This window comes from Ipomoea nil, unplaced genomic scaffold (assembly GCF_001879475.1).
Source record: "Ipomoea nil cultivar Tokyo-kokei standard unplaced genomic scaffold, Asagao_1.1 scaffold0415, whole genome shotgun sequence".
Taxonomy (NCBI): Eukaryota; Viridiplantae; Streptophyta; class Magnoliopsida; order Solanales; family Convolvulaceae; genus Ipomoea; species Ipomoea nil.
The window spans coordinates 2,922,624-2,941,964 of NW_017616843.1; the positions used below are offsets into that span (position 1 = coordinate 2,922,624).

Sequence of the window (19,341 nt, forward strand, 5' to 3'; positions counted from 1 at the left end):
GGCTTAGTACTGTGTTGAGCGCCAGGGTAACGAATTTGGCAACTCGGAAATCTGATCACTCTGCCCTCTTTCTGGGAATCCATGACTCCGTAGGGAGGGGTGGAACTAGTAAGATGGGTTTCCGTTTTGAGATGGCATGGTTACATGATGAATGGTGTAGAGGTGTGATGGAGCAGGCATGGGAGGAGGGAAGGACTAGGGGTCTACAGGACTGTATTGAGTATTGTGGTGTTCGGCTGTCACGATGGGGTGGTGATCAGTATCATAAACATGGGGAACAGATTGTGTCATTACGAAAAGAGCAGCATCGTTTAAAGGGGTGCACTGACCTGACCTCATTAACTGAGTATCAATGGCTGGAGGGGTTCCTAACCCGTCTTGAGTCTCAAGAGGATGTGTTCTGGAGACAGAGAGCCAAGCAACACTGGCTCAGGGGTGCAGATGCCAATACTAAATTCTTTCACAGGTATGGCTCTCACCGTAAAAAGAAGAATACTTTATCTAGACTTATGAATAATAATGGGGATTGGGTGGAAGGGGAAGCCATGAGGGGTATTATTATGGATTACTTTGATCATATTTTCTGCTCTGAGCATCCGGGGGATGGTGTGAATTTTTTAGAGGGGATAGCTCCACGTGTAACTCAGGAACACAATGAGGCGTTACTTCGTCCTTTTGAGTGTGAGGAAGTTAAAACTGCACTATTTGCAATGTTCCCGGATAAGGCGCCGGGCCTGGATGGAATGAATCCGGACTTCTATCAACAATTTTGGGATGTGGTAGGGGGGATGTCTCGAGTTTTATAATTGGATGCCTACAGTATCGAAATTTCCCACCTGGACTAAATAATACAGATGTGGTTTTAATACCAAAGAAGAGTGTTCCTGAATTAGTGTCTGATCTTAGGCCCATAGCCCTCAGTAATGTGGTTTATAGGATCATGGCGAAGGTAATGACTAACCGAATGAAATCGATAATGGAGGAAATCATATCGGCTTCGCAGAGTGCCTTTATACCAGATAGACTTATTACGGATAATATTTTAGTAGCTGCGGAGGTCGGTCATTATTTGAACAGGAAGTAGTGTGGGGTTGTGGGGTGGAGTGCTCTCAAATTAGATATGGCAAAAGCCTATGACAGAATGGAACGGTCTTTCCTGCGCAACATGCTCCTAGCATTGGGATTTGATAATAGATGGGTGGAATTAATTATGTTATGCATAACCAAGGTGTCCTACAATTTTCTGGTCAATGGCTCACGCGGTGACACGGTTACACCCACTCGTGGTTTGAGACAGGAGATCCTTTGTCCCCTTATCTTTTCATTATCTGTGTGGAAGGTCTTTCTTTATAAACAGGCACAGGCTAGGGGTTCTATTCATGGTTGCAGGGTCGCTAGAGGTGCCCCCTGTTTCTCATTTGTTTTCTGATGATGATAGTCTGTTATTTTTCAAAGCCAATGCCCAAGAAGCCACTGAAATTAAAAATTGCTTATCTGTATATGAGAATTTGTCTAGATAGGTAGTTAATTATCACAAGTCTAGTATATGCTACAGTAAGAATACTAGTGAGTTTGACAGAGATGAAGTGACACAAAACTTTGGAGTAGTTCAGGCTCCTAACTTTGGGGAATACTTGGGACTCCCCTCGTTTGTTGGAAGGAATAAGAAAGCGGTTTTCTCATATATTGAGGACAAAATCAAGTACAGGATTGGATCATGGAATAAGAAAATGTTATCACAAGCTGGCAAGGAAATCTTGTTGAAAAGTGTAGCACAATCTATGCCTACTTTTTCAATGAGTGTTTTTTTTTTTTTTTTTTGCTACCTATGTCTGTGTGTACGACTATTGAGAGAGTTATAAACCGCTATTGGTGGGGGACTGATAATGATTGGGGAATACACTGGAAAGCATGTGACAAATTATGTATCCCAAAGAAACATGGTGGTCTGGGCTTTAAGGACCTCCGGGCATTTAATTTAGCTATGCAAGGGAAACAGGCGTGGCCCGCTTCTTACCAAATCAGAATCCTTGGTGGCTTCCATTTATAATGCTAGATATTATCCCAAGGGTTCTTTTTTTTAGGCAGAAATAGGCAACAACCCCAGTTTTTGCTAGCGAAGTATTATGGTAGCAAAGATCCTAATTTTTAGTGGGTTCAGGCGCATGATTGGAAATGGTAAGACCACACTTATATGGGCACATTAGTGGATACAGAATGACCAGGAACCTATGGTACAGATAGAGATGCCTATGCAATTGGCAGGGGCGAAAGTTGAGGGCTTAATTGACCAGGATACTGGTACGTGGGATCATTCCTCACTAATTTATTCCAACCTACAGATGTGAAAAATATTAAAAAGATACCTATTTCCCCAGAAAATGATGATTCCTGGTATTGGCATGGAGACCTCAAAGGAATTTACTCAGTTAAGAGTGGGTATAGGCGCATTATTGGAGATTATGAGCACAATGATGGGGCATTTAGTAAATGGCTCACCCTGTGGAGCCTCAAAATCTCACCCAAATGGTAAACGTTTCTATGTAGAGCAATTAGTGATATCCTCCCAACCACTACAAATTTGATTATAAAGAGGGTGGATGTGGATCCAAATTGTGCCATGTGTGGAATCTCTCAAGAGGACACTATGCATGCTTTGGTGTTATGTGACTTTGCAAAGGCCATATGGAAACAATCTAACCTTCCAATCCCCAATATTGTGACCAATGTTTTTCACATTTGGTTTTCTAATCTTCTGAATGTTCTAAACTCTAATGGAATATTACATGCAACAGCAATTTTATACCATATTTGGAGAGCACGGAACGGAGCAGCGTGGGATGCTGTCCTGCTGCGACCAAGGAAGTTATTAGCCATGGCGGCCGCAACAATGCATGCATGGTGCAATGCACGGACCACCGCCAGTACCACGCCACTGCCATTAGCCGACCACCCTGGAGCTATTGGGGAACCACCACCACCGCCGCATGAACAGATAACCGCCGCGCCTCCCATCACAGCGGTACCACTGCCCAGAAATTGCCAAGTCGACGTCGGCTACCTCCACGACACGGGCATGGAAACGGTAGGGGCGGTGCTCCTCGATGCAAATGGAGAATATGTAGCGGCATTCAGTGCCCCTCTCCCGGTTTGTTTTTCACCACTCATGGCCGAGGCATTCGTGTGTAAGGAAGCATTTGTTGGGTAAAAAGGTGAAAAATCCCAAAAATAATAATAATCCTACGGAAAGATTAATATTATATGGGAAACAGAAAACTGGGAAGGAAAAGGTTGAGTATTTGGGTATAGGGTGAAACACGAGTTCGAACACAAGGTTCTTTTCCTTAAAACCTTATTTGCTACCTCCCACAAGTGCTAGGAGCGTTGTAGCCTAGGTTTCCCAGGATAAAACGTGTTACGATTCCTTGTTTAAGCACCTAAACAAGGAACCCTTCGAACAAAGCAAGGCTGGAACACAGATGGCTAAAGAAGAGAGTAGAGGCAGAGGTTTTGAAGCTGGAAAAACTACTGGAATTCCTTTTGGTTTTCACTGTGTGTAAAATGCTTCTGCCCCACCTCTTCTTTATATAGGGCTCGTTGGAAGGGATAGCCTTGAACATGGCATTTAATTGGTATTAAAACCAATTGTGTAACACCTGTAACGGTCACCACTAAGTAGGATTAAACTCTGAGATTAAGAGTTGGAATTAAACAGTATTAATTCCGTAACAGATGAGTTTAATCTTCTGACCGTTGGGGTGCACGAGAGTACCCACTCTCGTGTTGTGTCACAACACGAAAGTACAACTCTCGTATTCACCGTTGCACGAGAGTTTTGCTCTCGGTGCACCACAACCTCTCATGCTACACACGAGAGTAGGTGCTCTCGGTTCGGTTTTGGCCGAACCAAGTGACTATAATAGATGGCTTAGCCCGCAGGTGCCGGCGCACGCGAGCTCGGGCTTGATTCAAGCCTTTTGAGCTCTTCTAGTTGGATTTTGATTTGCACCCCCCCCCCCCCCCCCGCCCCGCGCGCGAGAGAGCCTCTATGCTATACAATTCTACAAGCTTGAAATGAGCTCATGTATATAAGGGGGGGCAAATCTTGTTTCCAAACCAATGTGGGACAAAGTCCTACATTTTTCCTTCATTTCCAAATTCAAATGGGTCTACTTTGAGAATCAATATCTCATTCACCCATTATCCGTTTTGAGCGTACAATATATCAATCTCTTCGTCTCACTACGAAGAACACGAATCCACTTTGACCCGACCCAAATCAGAAGTGGACCCCACTGATAATTGTACCACAAAGTAGCTACTTAATATGCCATTTTTATGTCATTTTAAGCTAATTTTCCAACATACATCTTCCTTTCTCCACATCCTGCCATGTTTTTACTATCTACTTCTTTTCTAGAGTCGCAATTGATCCAACATGAATTTGTGCATTGTGCAGGTCTTTGAAGGTGAAAGGGGTCTCACAAAGGACAACGGGTTGCTTGGTAATTAAATTTGATCTAACTGGAATAGCTCTGATCTTCCACCCCAATATATAATTAATAAGAGCTGCCTTTCCATTCTCTCTTTCAACTGAAATTGTAATCTGCTGGAACAGAGGAACACCTCAAATTGAAGTTACATTTGAGGTTGATGCTAACAGCATCCTAAACGTTAAAGCCGAAGACAAGCTAAGGCCTCTGGCGATCTGAAAAGATTACAATCACTAACAATAAAGGCCGCTTGATTGTTTGGTGAGAACTTATAAAGCCCCTGAATTACGTGGAGGAGCAGCGACAAGGAAGAGCAAAGAATGCCTCTTTCATGACGAAGAGGTAAGTTTAATACACTTGGCAGTAGTATCAAATGCATCACTAATGTTTAACTTTGTTTCTAACCTAATCTATTATCTTTTTTCTATTAAATTCTTTTGTTTTCTATTTCTATGTGTTACAGAAAGGATTGCAGCCTTACATGACAACCTGGGCTAGGGCTGGATTGAAGATTCAAGACATGACAACCTAAGGAGAATTGAAGAATTGGATCTTTTTTTTTTTGGTCTAACTTCCACCTTTTGTAAAACATTACATGAATAATTTTGTAGTTTCAAGCTATTCTGTAAATTTATTCTACACTTAACAACTACACAATTGTTCAAGGGATTCTATTGTACTGAAATAAATTAAAGCATAACACTTAGCATCAACACAAACTTTTCAAGTAATGAATTCTATTCTACTCAAATAAATTAAAGAATAACACTTAAACTCAGTATTCATAAACTCATTCAAGTATAGAATCCAATACTAGCAAGTAGAGTCATAACACACTTAAACCTTTTTTACTTCTAAAATAATTAAAGTTTAAAAAAAAAATTAAAATTTTGTGTAGGCTTATTATTTTGAAAAAAAAATTAATATGACTACACTACAATTAAACAATTTTTCCTTTGAAACAAATATTTCTAAACTAATTGTTTAGGCTTAAAAATAATAATTTGAATTTTTTTGGCACAAAGCAAAATTTTATGACTAAGATTAATAGTCTTATCAAAAAAGAAAATGACTGAGATTAATAGTGAAACTGTAAATTGAATAAGTAAAAAAAAAAAGAAAAAAAAAAAGAGTAAACTTTGCAATAAGAAAATGTCATAATTCTAGGATTTGCCTGCACTGAAATATATATGCTCTGAACTTGCATGTAGATCCGTGAATTCATTGCTCAATGAATTGAAATTGTAAATCTCAAATCTACCAGGTCAAAATTCAGATCTGTTATTTTTTATCGAGACTCTGTATCGTGATTATTATCGCCATTAATGATACAAAATCGTGATATAATCTATCATAAATCCAAAATGAAAATTTTAGTGGAAGAAATTAGGGTAGAAGCAAGTGTTGGACTGAGTAGATCAGAGATTCGCATATTGCCACTATCGAGAGAGAATATGAAGGGTCGGGTTGCTTTGGAAAGTTCTAAGGTTAGATAGGTTTATATATCAGGATTATTGTGTCGGATTTTGGGTCATGAATAGTACACTACATTGGACTTGAAATATTGTTTGATATCAATTTTCATTTTTGGGGCGTAACAAATTATATAATCTAAATAGTAGGCCTGACTATATATATATATATATATATAATTCACAATCTTATTCAATTATTATTATATCTTATCTTATATATAATTATATAATGATATATTTAACATTATATAATATTCTGAAAATATTAATATGTTATTGTGAGAATATTAACATACTTTAATGATACAAGGTTTATTGTTACAAAGTTGACTGATCATGTTTTGGAAGCTCAAATCATGTGTGGAACGAGTGTAGGAACAAAAGTTTTAATTCTTCGAATGTCGTTAACACCTTTTAATTCAAGATTTTTGTTTCAAGTTCCAAAGAAAGAAATTCATTTTGATGCTATCATATGCCACGACAATAAATAAAAGTTAATGGTAAACATTATCACACGTGGATTTGTTTTTTAGAAAGTCAATCTTTAGTTATGGTGTATCATTTGCAGTCTCAAGAGTTAGTAATCCTAGGAGATTAAAAATTTTGATATGGGAATAATGTACCATCTGTAAGTACGGCTAAAAATGTCGTATACAAAGAAGTTTTCAATAATGTGTAATACAATTACAATGTTCTTCGTTTTTCAATAATTAATTCATATACTATTATAGTTTTTTTTTTATCAGTACTGTTAATCTTACTATTGTATCATATGTCTGAGAATCGCAGCGGTGCAACTACTAGGTTGTCAGACTTACATATGAATTTGGAGGTATAACATATTTGAGTTGTGATTAAGTGTTTCCGATTCAAATGTTGAATTATTAAAAAAAAAAAAACATTTTGCTATTACATAGAATAAAAAGATTATACGATAATCTTAAATTATTAAGAGGCCATATTTAATGACCGTACATCGCATGGGAAACTTACTAGTAAAATTAAATAACATTTTCACATATTTGAGTGTATAAATATTGAATGAAACTGTAGTTATATTGAAATGAAACTGTAGTTGTGTTGAATTGAATAACTGCAGTGTATACAAAATGAAATTGAAGAACAGAGTAATTTTTGGTGAAGATTCTGTTTCTTTTCATTAAACAAAACGATGTCATTTTGATGCGCGGTGCATGATCGATCATGCATCGCGGTGCACGATATAATTTGCGATGAAATACACATAAGGGCAAATTTGAAAAAGTAGAAAGATAGTGGTGTTTAATTTTGAAAAGTGAACAACATTATGGGACAAACTAAAAAGGAAAGTAAGACAAATAAAATGGGACAGAGGGAGTATAATTATAATTCAAATATGAAATAGACTTGGACCAATTAATTAATTAATTCAATAGCCTAAATCAAATTTACATGGACTAGTTAAATTAATTCAATTATTATGACTCAATTAATTAAATTGGTCCAATAATCAATCTCAACATCGAGCCCAATAATAATTTTATCGACCCATTTGTCGGGTTTAAATTTTCGGTGTCTACAAATTGTTTCCTCGAGACTAGCCGGAACATGCTGCCTGTAATACTTGGAGCGAGGGAATCTCGAAACTTAACAAACGATCCTTTAAATTCATCAAAGCACATCTTAATGACTTAATTTCATGAGCCTAAAACACATGCATAATATTCATTGAGCCCAAAATTAATTAAAGATGTAGTTGGTTGTAGGATAGTTATGATGTGCTCAATGAATTGTGGACACGGGCCCAAAACCACGTCGTTTTTAAAAAAAACGCGTCATTTAGTTTAAAAAAAAAAAATCACGCGTGTTTTGCCGTTATTTTTTTTTTTTGGATTATGAATGTACAGTTATGCCGTTATGAATGTACAGTTATGTCGTTATGAATGTACAATTATGCAATTATGAAATTATGAACACAAAGCTCTAACATTATGAACTTACAATTATGAACATTTATAGTGATAAAAATATGACCATGGAGCTTTAAAATTGTGAATATAGAGCTTCGAAGATTGTGAATGTACAGTTATGGAGTTATGAATGTACAGTTATTGATCGAATTATGAATGTACAGTTATTGATCGAATTATGAACAAATAGCTCTGACATTATGAACTTACAATTATAAACATATAGTGATAAAATTATGAACATAGAGCTCTAAAATTGTGAACATAGAGCTTCGAAAATTATGAATGTACAATTATGGAGTTATGAATGTACAGTTATGAAGTTATGAATGTACAGTTATAGAGTTATGAATGTACAATTATGGAGTTATGAATGTATAGTTATTAACATATAGTAATAAAATTATGAACATATACCCCTATAACGAAGCAGTCTGAAATTAAAAAAAAAAAAAAAAAAAAAAAAAAAAAAAAAAAAAAAAAGATAACAGACTAACAGTGCCTAACGGCACTGTTATCCGTGTCCAGCCTGCAAGCTGGACACGGGTCCAACGCATAACGATTGCAAGGTATAAGTCGTAGTGCGATTCCATGAGCCCAAAGGTATGAAGATTTTGCCATGTTGAATATTAAGTTTATACAACATTCATTGACCCATTCAAAATTCTAAGCCCATCAAGTCATCAACAATCAAATTCCTCTTCAACACTGAATCACTGATGACCATTCAAAAATATAAGTGAATCAGTCTCAAATTTATGTCATGCTGAACTCTAGCAGCATACGAATCCCACCACCACACAAGCTCAATCACACTCTTAATAGGACTGAAGTTTCAATTCAATTCTAATTGTGATACCCTCTTATGATACACTATAAATAGGACCAAAACCCCTCCACTTCATACCCACCGAAACAGAACCAAAGAAGAACAACTCGCAATCTACTTCTCAATCAGGTAAAATTCTCACCTTTGTATCTTCCTCTTCCCCATGTACGTTTTAATCTGCAGGAATGACAATACATACAGCCGCACCATAAAAACGAGAGGGAAACTGGGATCAACATAAACGTACGAAGCGATCGGGGAGCGCTGGATTTTGTCAATCGCCGCCATGAACTGCCTCAAGGAATGTTGCCAACCTCATGGAAGAACCACCAGTGTGCGAAACAAATGTGTTACCGCCGGAGTGTGGGTTTCCATCGGTAGTGCAAAAATCTAAGAGGGGCGACGGGAAATCTGCCAAGCAAGTTAGAACTGTTGGGAAAAATCCCACTACCTGTGATAAATAAAATCACAGGACCAACAAGAGCGCAAATACGAGATGGTACAAAATAGCTAAAATAAATAATAGACACAAAGGACACAAGATTTACGTGGAAAACTCCAAAATCACCAAAATCACGGGGAAAATAACCAAGGACCACCACCAACACAATATTCCACTATAACAAATCTTGGGTACAAAGTTGCTGGCTACCACCCGAGCCAAACACCCTAAAAATATCAAATACAACAACTCTAGGCCAAATACATTCTATCACGTTCACAGGCCTAAAAATGAATAATATCTCGTACTCAAAATATTCAACCACCACGAGTAAGGTGAATAGAATACAAATATTACGAGAATATCCAAAAAGATGCTTGGAACAAATAACTGACCTCTACAAAATATTTGATAAAGAAAGTACCCAAAAGATCTAGGCAAACCCACGACAAAGTAGCACAAAATGAAGAAGAAATAGAAGTTGCTCCTTCCGCTGCGCTATGTACTGCCGTGAAGAAAGAAGAAGAAGAAAGTGAATTTCTTCTTTCTTTGTCCACTGCCTTAGCTGAAAAGAATGTGGAAATTTTTGTGGTGTGTTTGAACAATGAATATTGCTCCTTTTATACTTGTGAGGTGCTGCCAAAATGGAAGAGAAAGAAAGAAATTGTCAACCCTTCACATGCATGCCAAAAGCATTTAATTTTCCCTCTTTCATGCTGACAACCGAAATGGGAATTGAATGAGGAAATCCATTTTTCAACCTTGTCAAATCCATGCTGCAAAAGTAGTGTGAAACAAAGAAAAAAAAAATTCCTTCTGGACATCTCCCCCAACTTTCACTTTTCAACTTCTACCCATATCAGTATATCACATTCTCCAAGACAATTAATAATTGTCAGCAAACTTCTCCAACAAGCTCACAAATATATTAATATATTATAGTGGATAAAATAGGCTTGATCCAAATTGAGCTATTTACCACATAGGAGGGAAGCCCCAACCCAACAAATCTCCCCCCCCCCCCCCCCCCCCCCCCCCCGACTATGTGGAGGATATCGCCATCCCGGCGATACAGCAACAAACCTCAAGTGACCTAACTTTCATTGGTCCACACACATCATAATGTATCAACTCTGATGCACATTCATTTGTTGCCACATTCACTGAACCACTAGAAATAGAGCTTTGCAAAGAGTACAAATTAGAAGACTTGTTACCTCGTGCAACAACCAGTGAGCCTTTATCAATTTTCCACTGTCCATCACCAAAGAAACAGCAGAAACCATCATCATCAAGATTTTCAGTAGAAATAAGATTCAGTCTGATACCCGATGCATGCATTACATTTTTAAGTACCAGCTGACCATCATCACCCATTTTCAGCTCTCCAAAATCACCTGGAGTATATGAAGCAAAGAATTCCTTCCTTGGTGTAACATGGTAGGCTGCACCTGAATCCACAATCCAAGTTGTCTCATGGCAAGCAACATTGATGGCATTCTCATCACAAGCAACAAGCAAATCTCCTCCAACTATTGCAACTTGGTTCCCGGTGGCATCATCATCATGTTGCTTCTTGTCTCTTTTCAACTTGAAGCAATATTTCTTGATATGTCCTTTCTTGCCACAATAATGATATTCAACATCTCTACCCTTCTTACCCTTTTGCTTGTTTCTCCCCTTATCTTCTATAACCAAAATCTCTGACTGAGAAGCGGAGGTGTCTTGAGATCTTCTTCTTGCTTCTTCATTCAAGATACCGCTCTTGACATACTCCATGGTCACAACACCGTTGGGAGCAGAATTGGTCAAAGAAACCCGAAATGTTTCCCAAGAATCAGGTAGAGTGTTAAGTAACCAGAGACCAAGTACCTCATCCTCAAATGTGATGCCCATGCTTGACAACTGATCAAGAACACCCTGGAAATCATTAACATGATCATTGATCAATGTACCTTCCCTATATCTTAGATTCATCAACTGCTTCAACAAGAACAACTTGTTATTGCCTGTTTTGGAAGCATACAGGGTCTCAAGCTTATCCCACAAGCTCCTGGCATTCGCCTCATTAATAACGTGGTTCAGAATATTGTCTTCGACCCATTGTCGAATATAACCACAAACTTGTTGGTTCTCAAAGTTCCACTCCTCGTCTGACATATTTGCTGGCTTTGCACTTGCAAACACAGGTAGATGCAATTTCTTCACAAACAGGAGATCCTTCATCTTGGCCTTCCAAATGTGAAAATTTCTACCATTCAAGCGCACCATATTGATCGTATTTGCCTCCATGTCAAATGTACCCGATCAAAGACCAGGGCTTTGATACCACTTTGTTGGGAAAAATCCCACTACCTGTGATAAATAAAATCACAGGACCAACAAGAGCGCAAATACGAGATGGTACAAAATAGCCAAAATAAATAATAGACACAAGGGACACAAGATTTACGTGGAAAACCCCAAAACCACGGGGAAAAACCACGGACCACCACCAACACAATATTCCACTATAACAAATCTTGGGTACAAAGTTGCTGGCTACCACCCGAGCCAAACACCCTAAAAATATCAAATACAACAACTCTAGGCCAAATACATTCTATCACGTTCACAGGCCTAAAAATGAATAATATCTCGTACTCAAAATATTCAACCACCACGAGTAAGGTGAATAGAATACAAATATTACGAGAATATCCAAAAAGATGCCTGGAACAAATAACTGACCTCTACAAAATATTTGATAAAGAAAGTACCCAAAAGATCTAGGCAAACCCACGACAAAGTAGCACAAAATGAAGAAGAAATAGAAGTTGCTCCTTCCGCTGCGCTACGTACTGCCGTGAAGAAAGAAGAAGAAAGTGAATTTCTTCTTTCTTTGTCCACTGCCTTAGCCGAAAAGAATGTTGAAATTTTTGTGGTGTGTTTGAACAATGAATATTGCTCCTTTTATACTTGTGAGGGGCTGCCAAAATGGAAGAGAAAGAAAGAAATTGTCAACCCTTCACATGCATGCCAAAAGCATTTAATTTTCCCTCTTTCATGCTGACAACCGAAATGGGAATTGAATGAGGAAATCCATTTTTCAACCTTGTCAAATCCATGCTACAAAAGTAGTGTGAAACAAAGAAAAAAAAATTCCTTCTTCTGGACATCTCCCCCAACTTTCACTTTTCAACTTCTACCCATATCAGTATATCACATTCTCCAAGACAATTAATAATTGTCAGCAAACTTCTCCAACAAGCTCAAATATATATTAATATATTATAGTGGATAAAAATAGGCTTGGTCCAAATTGAGCTATTTACCACATAGGAGGGAAGCCCCAACCCAACAAGAATAACCACCGGGGCGTGGGTTTCTACTTGCAGTGCTCGAATCCCGGAGCTGCTAGAGTTCTTCGCTGGAGGCCGCTGCTCAACCGCCCACGTCGCTGCCTTGTCAATCGCAGACTGCCGCCTGGTGTTGCTCAGCCCTCCCTGGAGACCGCCGCTGCTGGAGCTCTTCGCAGGAGTTGCTTACCGTCTGTTGGAGTCTATTTTCGTCACTGTTGGACTGCATCACAGAGGCTCTGTTTCTCTACTGTTGTCGTTGCAGGAGGTCGATTGGAGTCCGCTGCTGTCTCTCTGTTTTTGCTTTTTCTTTGTTTCTTTTTTTATTTTTTTCCTTGTTTTGTTGCTTTCGTTTCGTCCTCTGTTTGCTTTTCAATATTCTAATTATTATTATTATAATAATAATAATAATAATAATAATAGTAATAATAATAATAAATATGGAATACTAGTAATAATAATAGTGATATTAATTATTATCGCCATTAGTATATATTTTTATGTTTTTTTTTTTTGCCGCGACTTCTTCAAATTCGGTATAACTTTATCTCAGTTCAAAATGGTACACTTTCAAGATCAATGACTTGATGGGCAAAAGAACCTGGTGATATCAAGCAACAGGAGTGACCATAAAATCATGAATGCAACTGGACTCCGGAGTATGATCGTCTGTCATCTAAGGTGTGGACCTTGCTGCCAGGAATGCAGGACAAACCACCCAAAGACAAACTACCCACGCTGGGGAATCGCATACTTAACGTTGAAGTCTTGTGGTCGGGGTCAAGACATAGACTTCGATGGTGAGTTCGCTTATTTGAAAGGATACTGGGAGTGGGCTGAAGACACACTTAGCTTCTTCAGCAAGACTTTAAAGGACGTCATGATATATGATGTTGTGTACGCGTCATTGTTCACATATGACCGTAATACTAGCATCGTCCAAGCCTTTTGCGAAGCATGGTACCCGCGAACTAATACACTGATTACCTCGTCCGGTGAGTTGAGCTTTTCATCTCGGGATTTGCACATACTTGGGGGGACTACCATTGTCCGGTAGCATTCATGACGAACGCATCCCAAGTGTCTTGGACCCAAGTGTTGCGCGTGCTTATTCGAGGCATTTTACCGTTTAAATCAGCAAGAAGATGACACCACCTATGTTCAAGCATCACGATGGATCGATCCATCGTGTTTTCCTGCACCAAAAGTTGATCCATCGCGATGCTTGAACATAGGTGGTGTCATTTTCTTATTGATTTAAACGGTAAAATGCCTCGAATAAGCATGCGTAACACTTGTTTGAATTCTTGGTCAGGTCCAAGGCACTTGGGATGTGTTCGTCATAAATGCCGTCGGACAATGGTAGTCCCCCAAGTATGTGCAAATCGCGAGGTGATATGCTCAACTCACAGGACGAGATAATCAGTGTTTAGTTCGCGGATACCATGCTTCGCCAAATGCTTGGACGACGCTAGTATTACGGTCATATGTGAACAATGACGCGTACAGAACATCATATATCATGACGTCCTTTAAGGTCTTGTTGAAAAAGTTAAGCGTGTCTTCAGCCCACTCCCAATATCCTTTCAGATAAGTGAACTCACCATCGAAGTCTATGTCTTGGCCCCGGCTACAAGACTTCTGCGTTGAGTATGTGATTTCCCAGCGTGGGAAGTGTCTTTGGATGGTTTGTGCTACATTCTTGGCAGCAAGGTCCACACCTTGGATGGCGGACGATCATACTCTGGAGTCTAGTTGCGTTCATGATACGACACCACGAGCTTTGCCTGGTCATGTGGTAGTATGGGTGGGTTAACCGCAACATGATTTTATGATCGCTCTTGTTGCTTGATATCATTAGGTTCTTTTACCTATCAAGTCGTTGATCTTGAAAGTGTACCATTTTGAATTGTGCTAAAGTTATACTGATTTTGAAGAAGTCGCTGCCAAAAAAAAAAAAAAAAAAAACATATACTAATGACGATAATAATTAATATAATAATTAATATCTCTATTATTATTATTATTATTATTATTATTATTATTATTACTATTATTATTATTATTACTAATATTATTATTACTATTACTATTATTATTACTATTAATATTATTATTACTATTATCCTCACCATATAGAATTAGAACTATTTTGATTTATCTAGTCGGGCAACTCCATCCTTTGATTTCAAAATTTCTTTGACTTTACCCAAAAGAAGACAACAATCATTCCTAAGTTCCATTGGAATCGTAAGATCTATCATGTAAGATGTGTGGATAGTGAAAGAGGTTAATGATAAGGCTTCCCCATACAAGTCTGCCGATGCAAATACTTTAGATCCAAGGACCTAGCAATGACTGAGTCCTAATTTTATTTTGTCTAAATAAATATGAGTTAATTCCAACATTAGTCCTTCGACTATCATGATTTTTCACAATTAATCATAAACTTTTAATTTGGACAATTTAGACACTCGACTATTAAAATGTTTTCAATATTAGTCCTTCCGTCCCAAGCTGGTTAAGTGGATGTTAAAATGAGGGTTAAAATAGTCTTTTAATATACTCTCTTATAATACTTCGTTCCCTTCCGATTAAATCAAAATACGCAGAGATCGCAGTCAAAATACTACACCGTTCACAACAGAATTGCTGACGGCGGCGGCACTTCGGAGGTCAGGATTTGAACATGGGTAGATGTTGGCGGCGTCGACTTTCCAGCAGCAGATATTGGTGCCCCCCACTGCGGCCATTCCCAATGGAAGCTCCAGCCGTTAGCGTGGAACATGGGTAAGGTCCACAGATATTTCCTCTTCGTTAACTCCAGAAATCCTTTCATCGGTCCTATAATTTTGATTACATACAGTAGTCTTCTCCGGTCGAATAATTCCAATGGTAGAAGCTATAGATCGAGTTGGTTTTCATTCCTGCCCCAAGAATGGGGCACCATGTTTCTGGTGTTGAAGCCGCGCGCGAAGCTCCTCCTACGAACACGCCCCCGCCTCTCTATTAAAGTCTTCATCATGAAGTTTCCGTTTGATTCCAAAGTTAATTCTTACATTGAATCTCTACCCAAGTTGAAGTTGATACCACTGGCGGTGGATCCTCCTGAGCATTTGAAGGAGCACCCCGACAAGACGGTCTTCTTCCTCTTTTTTTTTTTTTTTTTTTGAAATCTCTTCTTCCGTTTATTAGTTGAATCTCATAAACCTAAAGTTAGGAACTGTGTTAAAGAGATGAAAGATTCAAGGCTAGCTGGGTTTGTTGTGGGCATGTTCTATACTGCCATGATGGATGTGGCTGACGAGTTGGGCATCCCCACCTATGTGTTCTACACTTCCGGTGCGGCTAAGCTCGTCCTTCACCTCCATCTCCAAAGCCTCAAAGACGACCACGGTGTGGATGTCACGGAGTTTAAGGATTCCGACCCAGATTTGAGCATCTCCACTTATTCCAAACCCTTTCCGGCGAAGTTATTGCCGGCGGTTGTGTTGCTTTAAACGGGCGGCTCAACCATGTTCCTGGACATTGCCAAACGACTCCGACAGACAAAAGGCATCCTCGTCAACACCTTCTTCGAGCTAGAGCCACGCTCTGCTTCTCCTCCTCCTCCTCCTTTGGAACTGTGACGGTCAGAACGCCGTTGTCCATGCTAGCCTTCACTTGATCCACCTTAGCATTCTCCGGCAGCCAGATCCTCCTGACGAATTTCCCGGAGCTCCGCTCGCCAAGTGTCGCCCTTCTCCTCCATCTCTCGCTTTCGCTCGCCGCAGATGATCTGGAGATTTTGATATATGTGGCGTATAGAGTTTTGAGATTTTGATTTATTTTGTGTATACAAATACGGAGAGAAGGAATAACAAGAATTATACTCTCAACAATTGAGAGTACAGTTTTACCCCTTTATTAAACGTCTACTTAACGACATTATGACAGAAGAACCAATATTGAAAACATTTTAATAGTCAAGTATCTAAATTGTCTAAATTGAAAGTCGAGGACCAATTATGAAAAATCATAATAATCGGAGGACTAATGCTGGAATTAACTCAAATAAATATTAACACATGAAGGTATTACAAAATAAATTTGAAGAGTATAAGTTCATACATTAAAATTACATCAATTAACATTATTAAATTATACAAAAATAATTTCTAGCACCATACAATAAAAAGTGCTCGAGAACGGTCCGTTACTATACCAAAAACAAAACATCTAACAACAAAATAAACCTAAGACGACTATCAAAGACCCAATAAGTAAAAAAGAAAGATAAAATAACAACCATGATTTAAAACAATCAAGCAACAACTAAGGTGAATCCTCCCTGTCCAGAATATCACTATAGCATTAAGACTTAAAGAGTACAATTTATAGCATCCTAAAAAAAACAAATAATATTGAATTACATTTTAAGAAATTAACAAATCTATATCAAGAAAATCTTCTACTATTTTCTAATGATGACATAAATACAATTGTGATCAAGAGAAGGATCACTAATTCAAAAGATATAATTGTCTTACCTTAGCTTAGCTTACCATGCAGAGATTTAGTTGAGCAATTACCTTCATTTCATCCTCTACTTTTAAGCTCTACGAGCTGCAAAAAACAAACAAACAAATAAATAAATAAATAACAAATTGTGGAATGAAGATTTCCACTTTTACAGAAAACAATTTTAGATAGCACACTATACCATCACAATCTCTTAGAAATTGAAGTTTGATTCGATTCAACCTTGCTACTACATCTTTCATATTTAACCGCATTTCTGGAGAGTCCGCAACACATTGTAATGCCAATTCTAGTGTAGAGGATACACATTGCAGTTTCGTAGTGAAATCTTTATCCTCGACCCTCAATAAGTTGGAATCTACTACTTCAAGTATGTGGTGAGGTATAGAATTTCTCATCCAACTTTTTAAGCTTAAATCCTCACTAAAATATTCATCTGTGGGCCTTCTTTTCGAGAATGTTTCCATTAACACAACCCCAAAGTTGTAAGTGTCGCATTGTGTTGATATCATTCCCGTTGATCCATACTCTATGATTATAAAAACCAAAATCAATATTTTTGAAACAAAAATCAAAGGGCTATGTCCATCGAACTTGCAAATATTGTAAATTTATGGATAAATAATTCAATGAAAGCTAAAATTGCATTTACCTGGTGCCATATAGCCCAATGTTGCTAGAGTTTCTGTTTGCAAGAAGTTTTCTTCCTTGGTTAAAAGCTTTGTCACACTAAAATCACTTACATGGGCAACCATATCTTCATCCAATAACACATTTGCAGGTTTTAAATCACAATGGACTATTGGTATTGTGTAACCGTGATGAAGATACTCTAAAGCACATGCAACATCAATCATTATATTCAACCTTTGAACAGTATCTAAGAAGTTACTCTGTGAGTGCAACCACTGGTCAAGACTTCCATTTGACATGTATTCAAGGACCAAGGCCTGGTAGTTGTCAGAAAAGCAACAGGTATTAACTTTAGTGAGATTTCGATGGCGTAAATTCCTTAGCACTTCACACTCAACATCAAAACTCCTAAGTGCACGTTCTGATTGATTAAACACCTTCACTGCAATTGGCATTCCGTTATTCAAAATCCCTTTATAAACAGAGCCAAAACTCCCTGAACCTATAAGATTACTTTGGCTGAATCCACTTGTAGCCCTTGCAAGTTCAAAATAAGATATCCTTATTTCATCGAATGGAATGTAGATATTCATCACACTTGGGACATCATGTTTCTTTCGTTGCCTTGTCAAGATAATTGCAATAATTAAAATAGTAATTATTAAAGCAGCTCCCAAAGATGCAACTGTAATGAGAAGTCCTGTTTTAATCTTTGAATGGTGAGCAAAATGACAAGGTGGGACATGAAATTTTGGAATTCCACATAGCTCCTCATTGAACAAGAACGACGCACTTGTGAGATTCTTGAAACAACCACCGGATGGAATTTCACCACTCAATTCGTTGAAAGATACATTAAAGTATTTGAGGTATGCAAGTCTTTTCAAAGACACTGGAATTGAACCCGAGAGTCTATTCAAAGATAAGTCCAAAAGTTCCAAGGAAATAATTTGACTTATTTGTTTTGGGATAGACCCTTCTAGCCTATTGTTTGCAAGGGAGAGAGATTCCAAATTTTGCAACTCTCCAATTGTAACTGGGATATTTCCTGAGATCTCATTGTGAGAGATGTTAAGAAAGTAAAGTGCCTTAAACCCTTCAACTTCAACAGGTAGAAATCCATCTAAGAAATTGGAACTCAAATCAAGCGTCAATAGATCTCTGAGAGAACACAAGCTTGAAGGTATTCTAGATGATAAAAGGTTTGAACCAAAATCAATATTCCTAAGGGAAGTACTATTACCAAAGCATTTTGGTAAACCACCAGAAAGTTGATTATTGTGTAAATATAGTTCCCCTAGATACTTGACTTCACAAAGACTTTGAGGAATGGGACCATTGAATTTGTTAGTACTAAGATACAACCGTTGAAGCTCATGTACCCTTCCAAGTAGTGGTGGAATAAACCCCCTCAAGTTATTGCTTTCCAAATTTAAGGTAACCAATCCACTTAAGTTCCCAATTTGATTAGGAATGATGCCCTTTAACCCACAATCCTCAACAGCAAGAAACTCAAGAGATGAGGAAAGATTCCCAATGGATGATGGAAGGATAGCATATAGAGGGTTGCTAGTTAACAATACTTCTCTTATATAATTGCAATTAACCAAGGAGTTGATGACACTTAACTCTTGTGATGTAGGATTGTTAGTGAGCATGTT

The 19,341-nt window shown here is 38.1% G+C and overlaps 4 protein-coding genes across 5 annotated transcripts in view; 3 read left to right on the forward strand and 1 right to left on the reverse strand.

Moving 5' to 3' along the window:
* The window catches only part of LOC109172215, a 6,791-nt gene extending 4,258 nt beyond the window's left edge, over positions 1-2,533 (forward strand). The window contains exons 2-6 of the mRNA XM_019321363.1: positions 1-779; positions 821-949; positions 1,521-1,769; positions 2,208-2,301; positions 2,343-2,533. The exon at positions 1-779 is cut by the window's left edge and continues 285 nt beyond it. Coding sequence (XP_019176908.1) covers positions 1-779; positions 821-949; positions 1,521-1,769; positions 2,208-2,301; positions 2,343-2,533 — 1,442 coding nt within the window. The remainder of the gene's footprint in view (positions 780-820; positions 950-1,520; positions 1,770-2,207; positions 2,302-2,342) is intronic.
* The window catches only part of LOC109172298 (receptor kinase-like protein Xa21), a 77,848-nt gene that overhangs the window by 29,398 nt on the left and 29,109 nt on the right, over positions 1-19,341 (forward strand). For both annotated transcript variants that reach the window (XR_002052722.1, XR_002052721.1), the window contains exon 3: positions 4,458-4,469. The gene's annotated coding sequence lies outside the window, so the exon portion shown is untranslated. The remainder of the gene's footprint in view (positions 1-4,457; positions 4,470-19,341) is intronic.
* Positions 2,621-5,025, forward strand: LOC109172216. Its single transcript, XM_019321364.1, has 3 exons — positions 2,621-3,204; positions 4,619-4,703; positions 4,957-5,025. Exons 1-3 carry the CDS (start codon positions 2,621-2,623, stop codon positions 5,023-5,025), a joined length of 738 nt encoding a protein of 245 aa, XP_019176909.1.
* On the reverse strand, positions 16,091-19,338 carry LOC109172217 (receptor kinase-like protein Xa21). Its single transcript, XM_019321365.1, has 3 exons — positions 17,700-19,338; positions 17,270-17,576; positions 16,091-16,304 (listed from the first exon to the last, which is right to left on the reverse strand). The coding sequence occupies exons 1-3, from the start codon at positions 19,336-19,338 to the stop codon at positions 16,091-16,093; spliced, it is 2,160 nt and encodes a 719-aa protein (XP_019176910.1).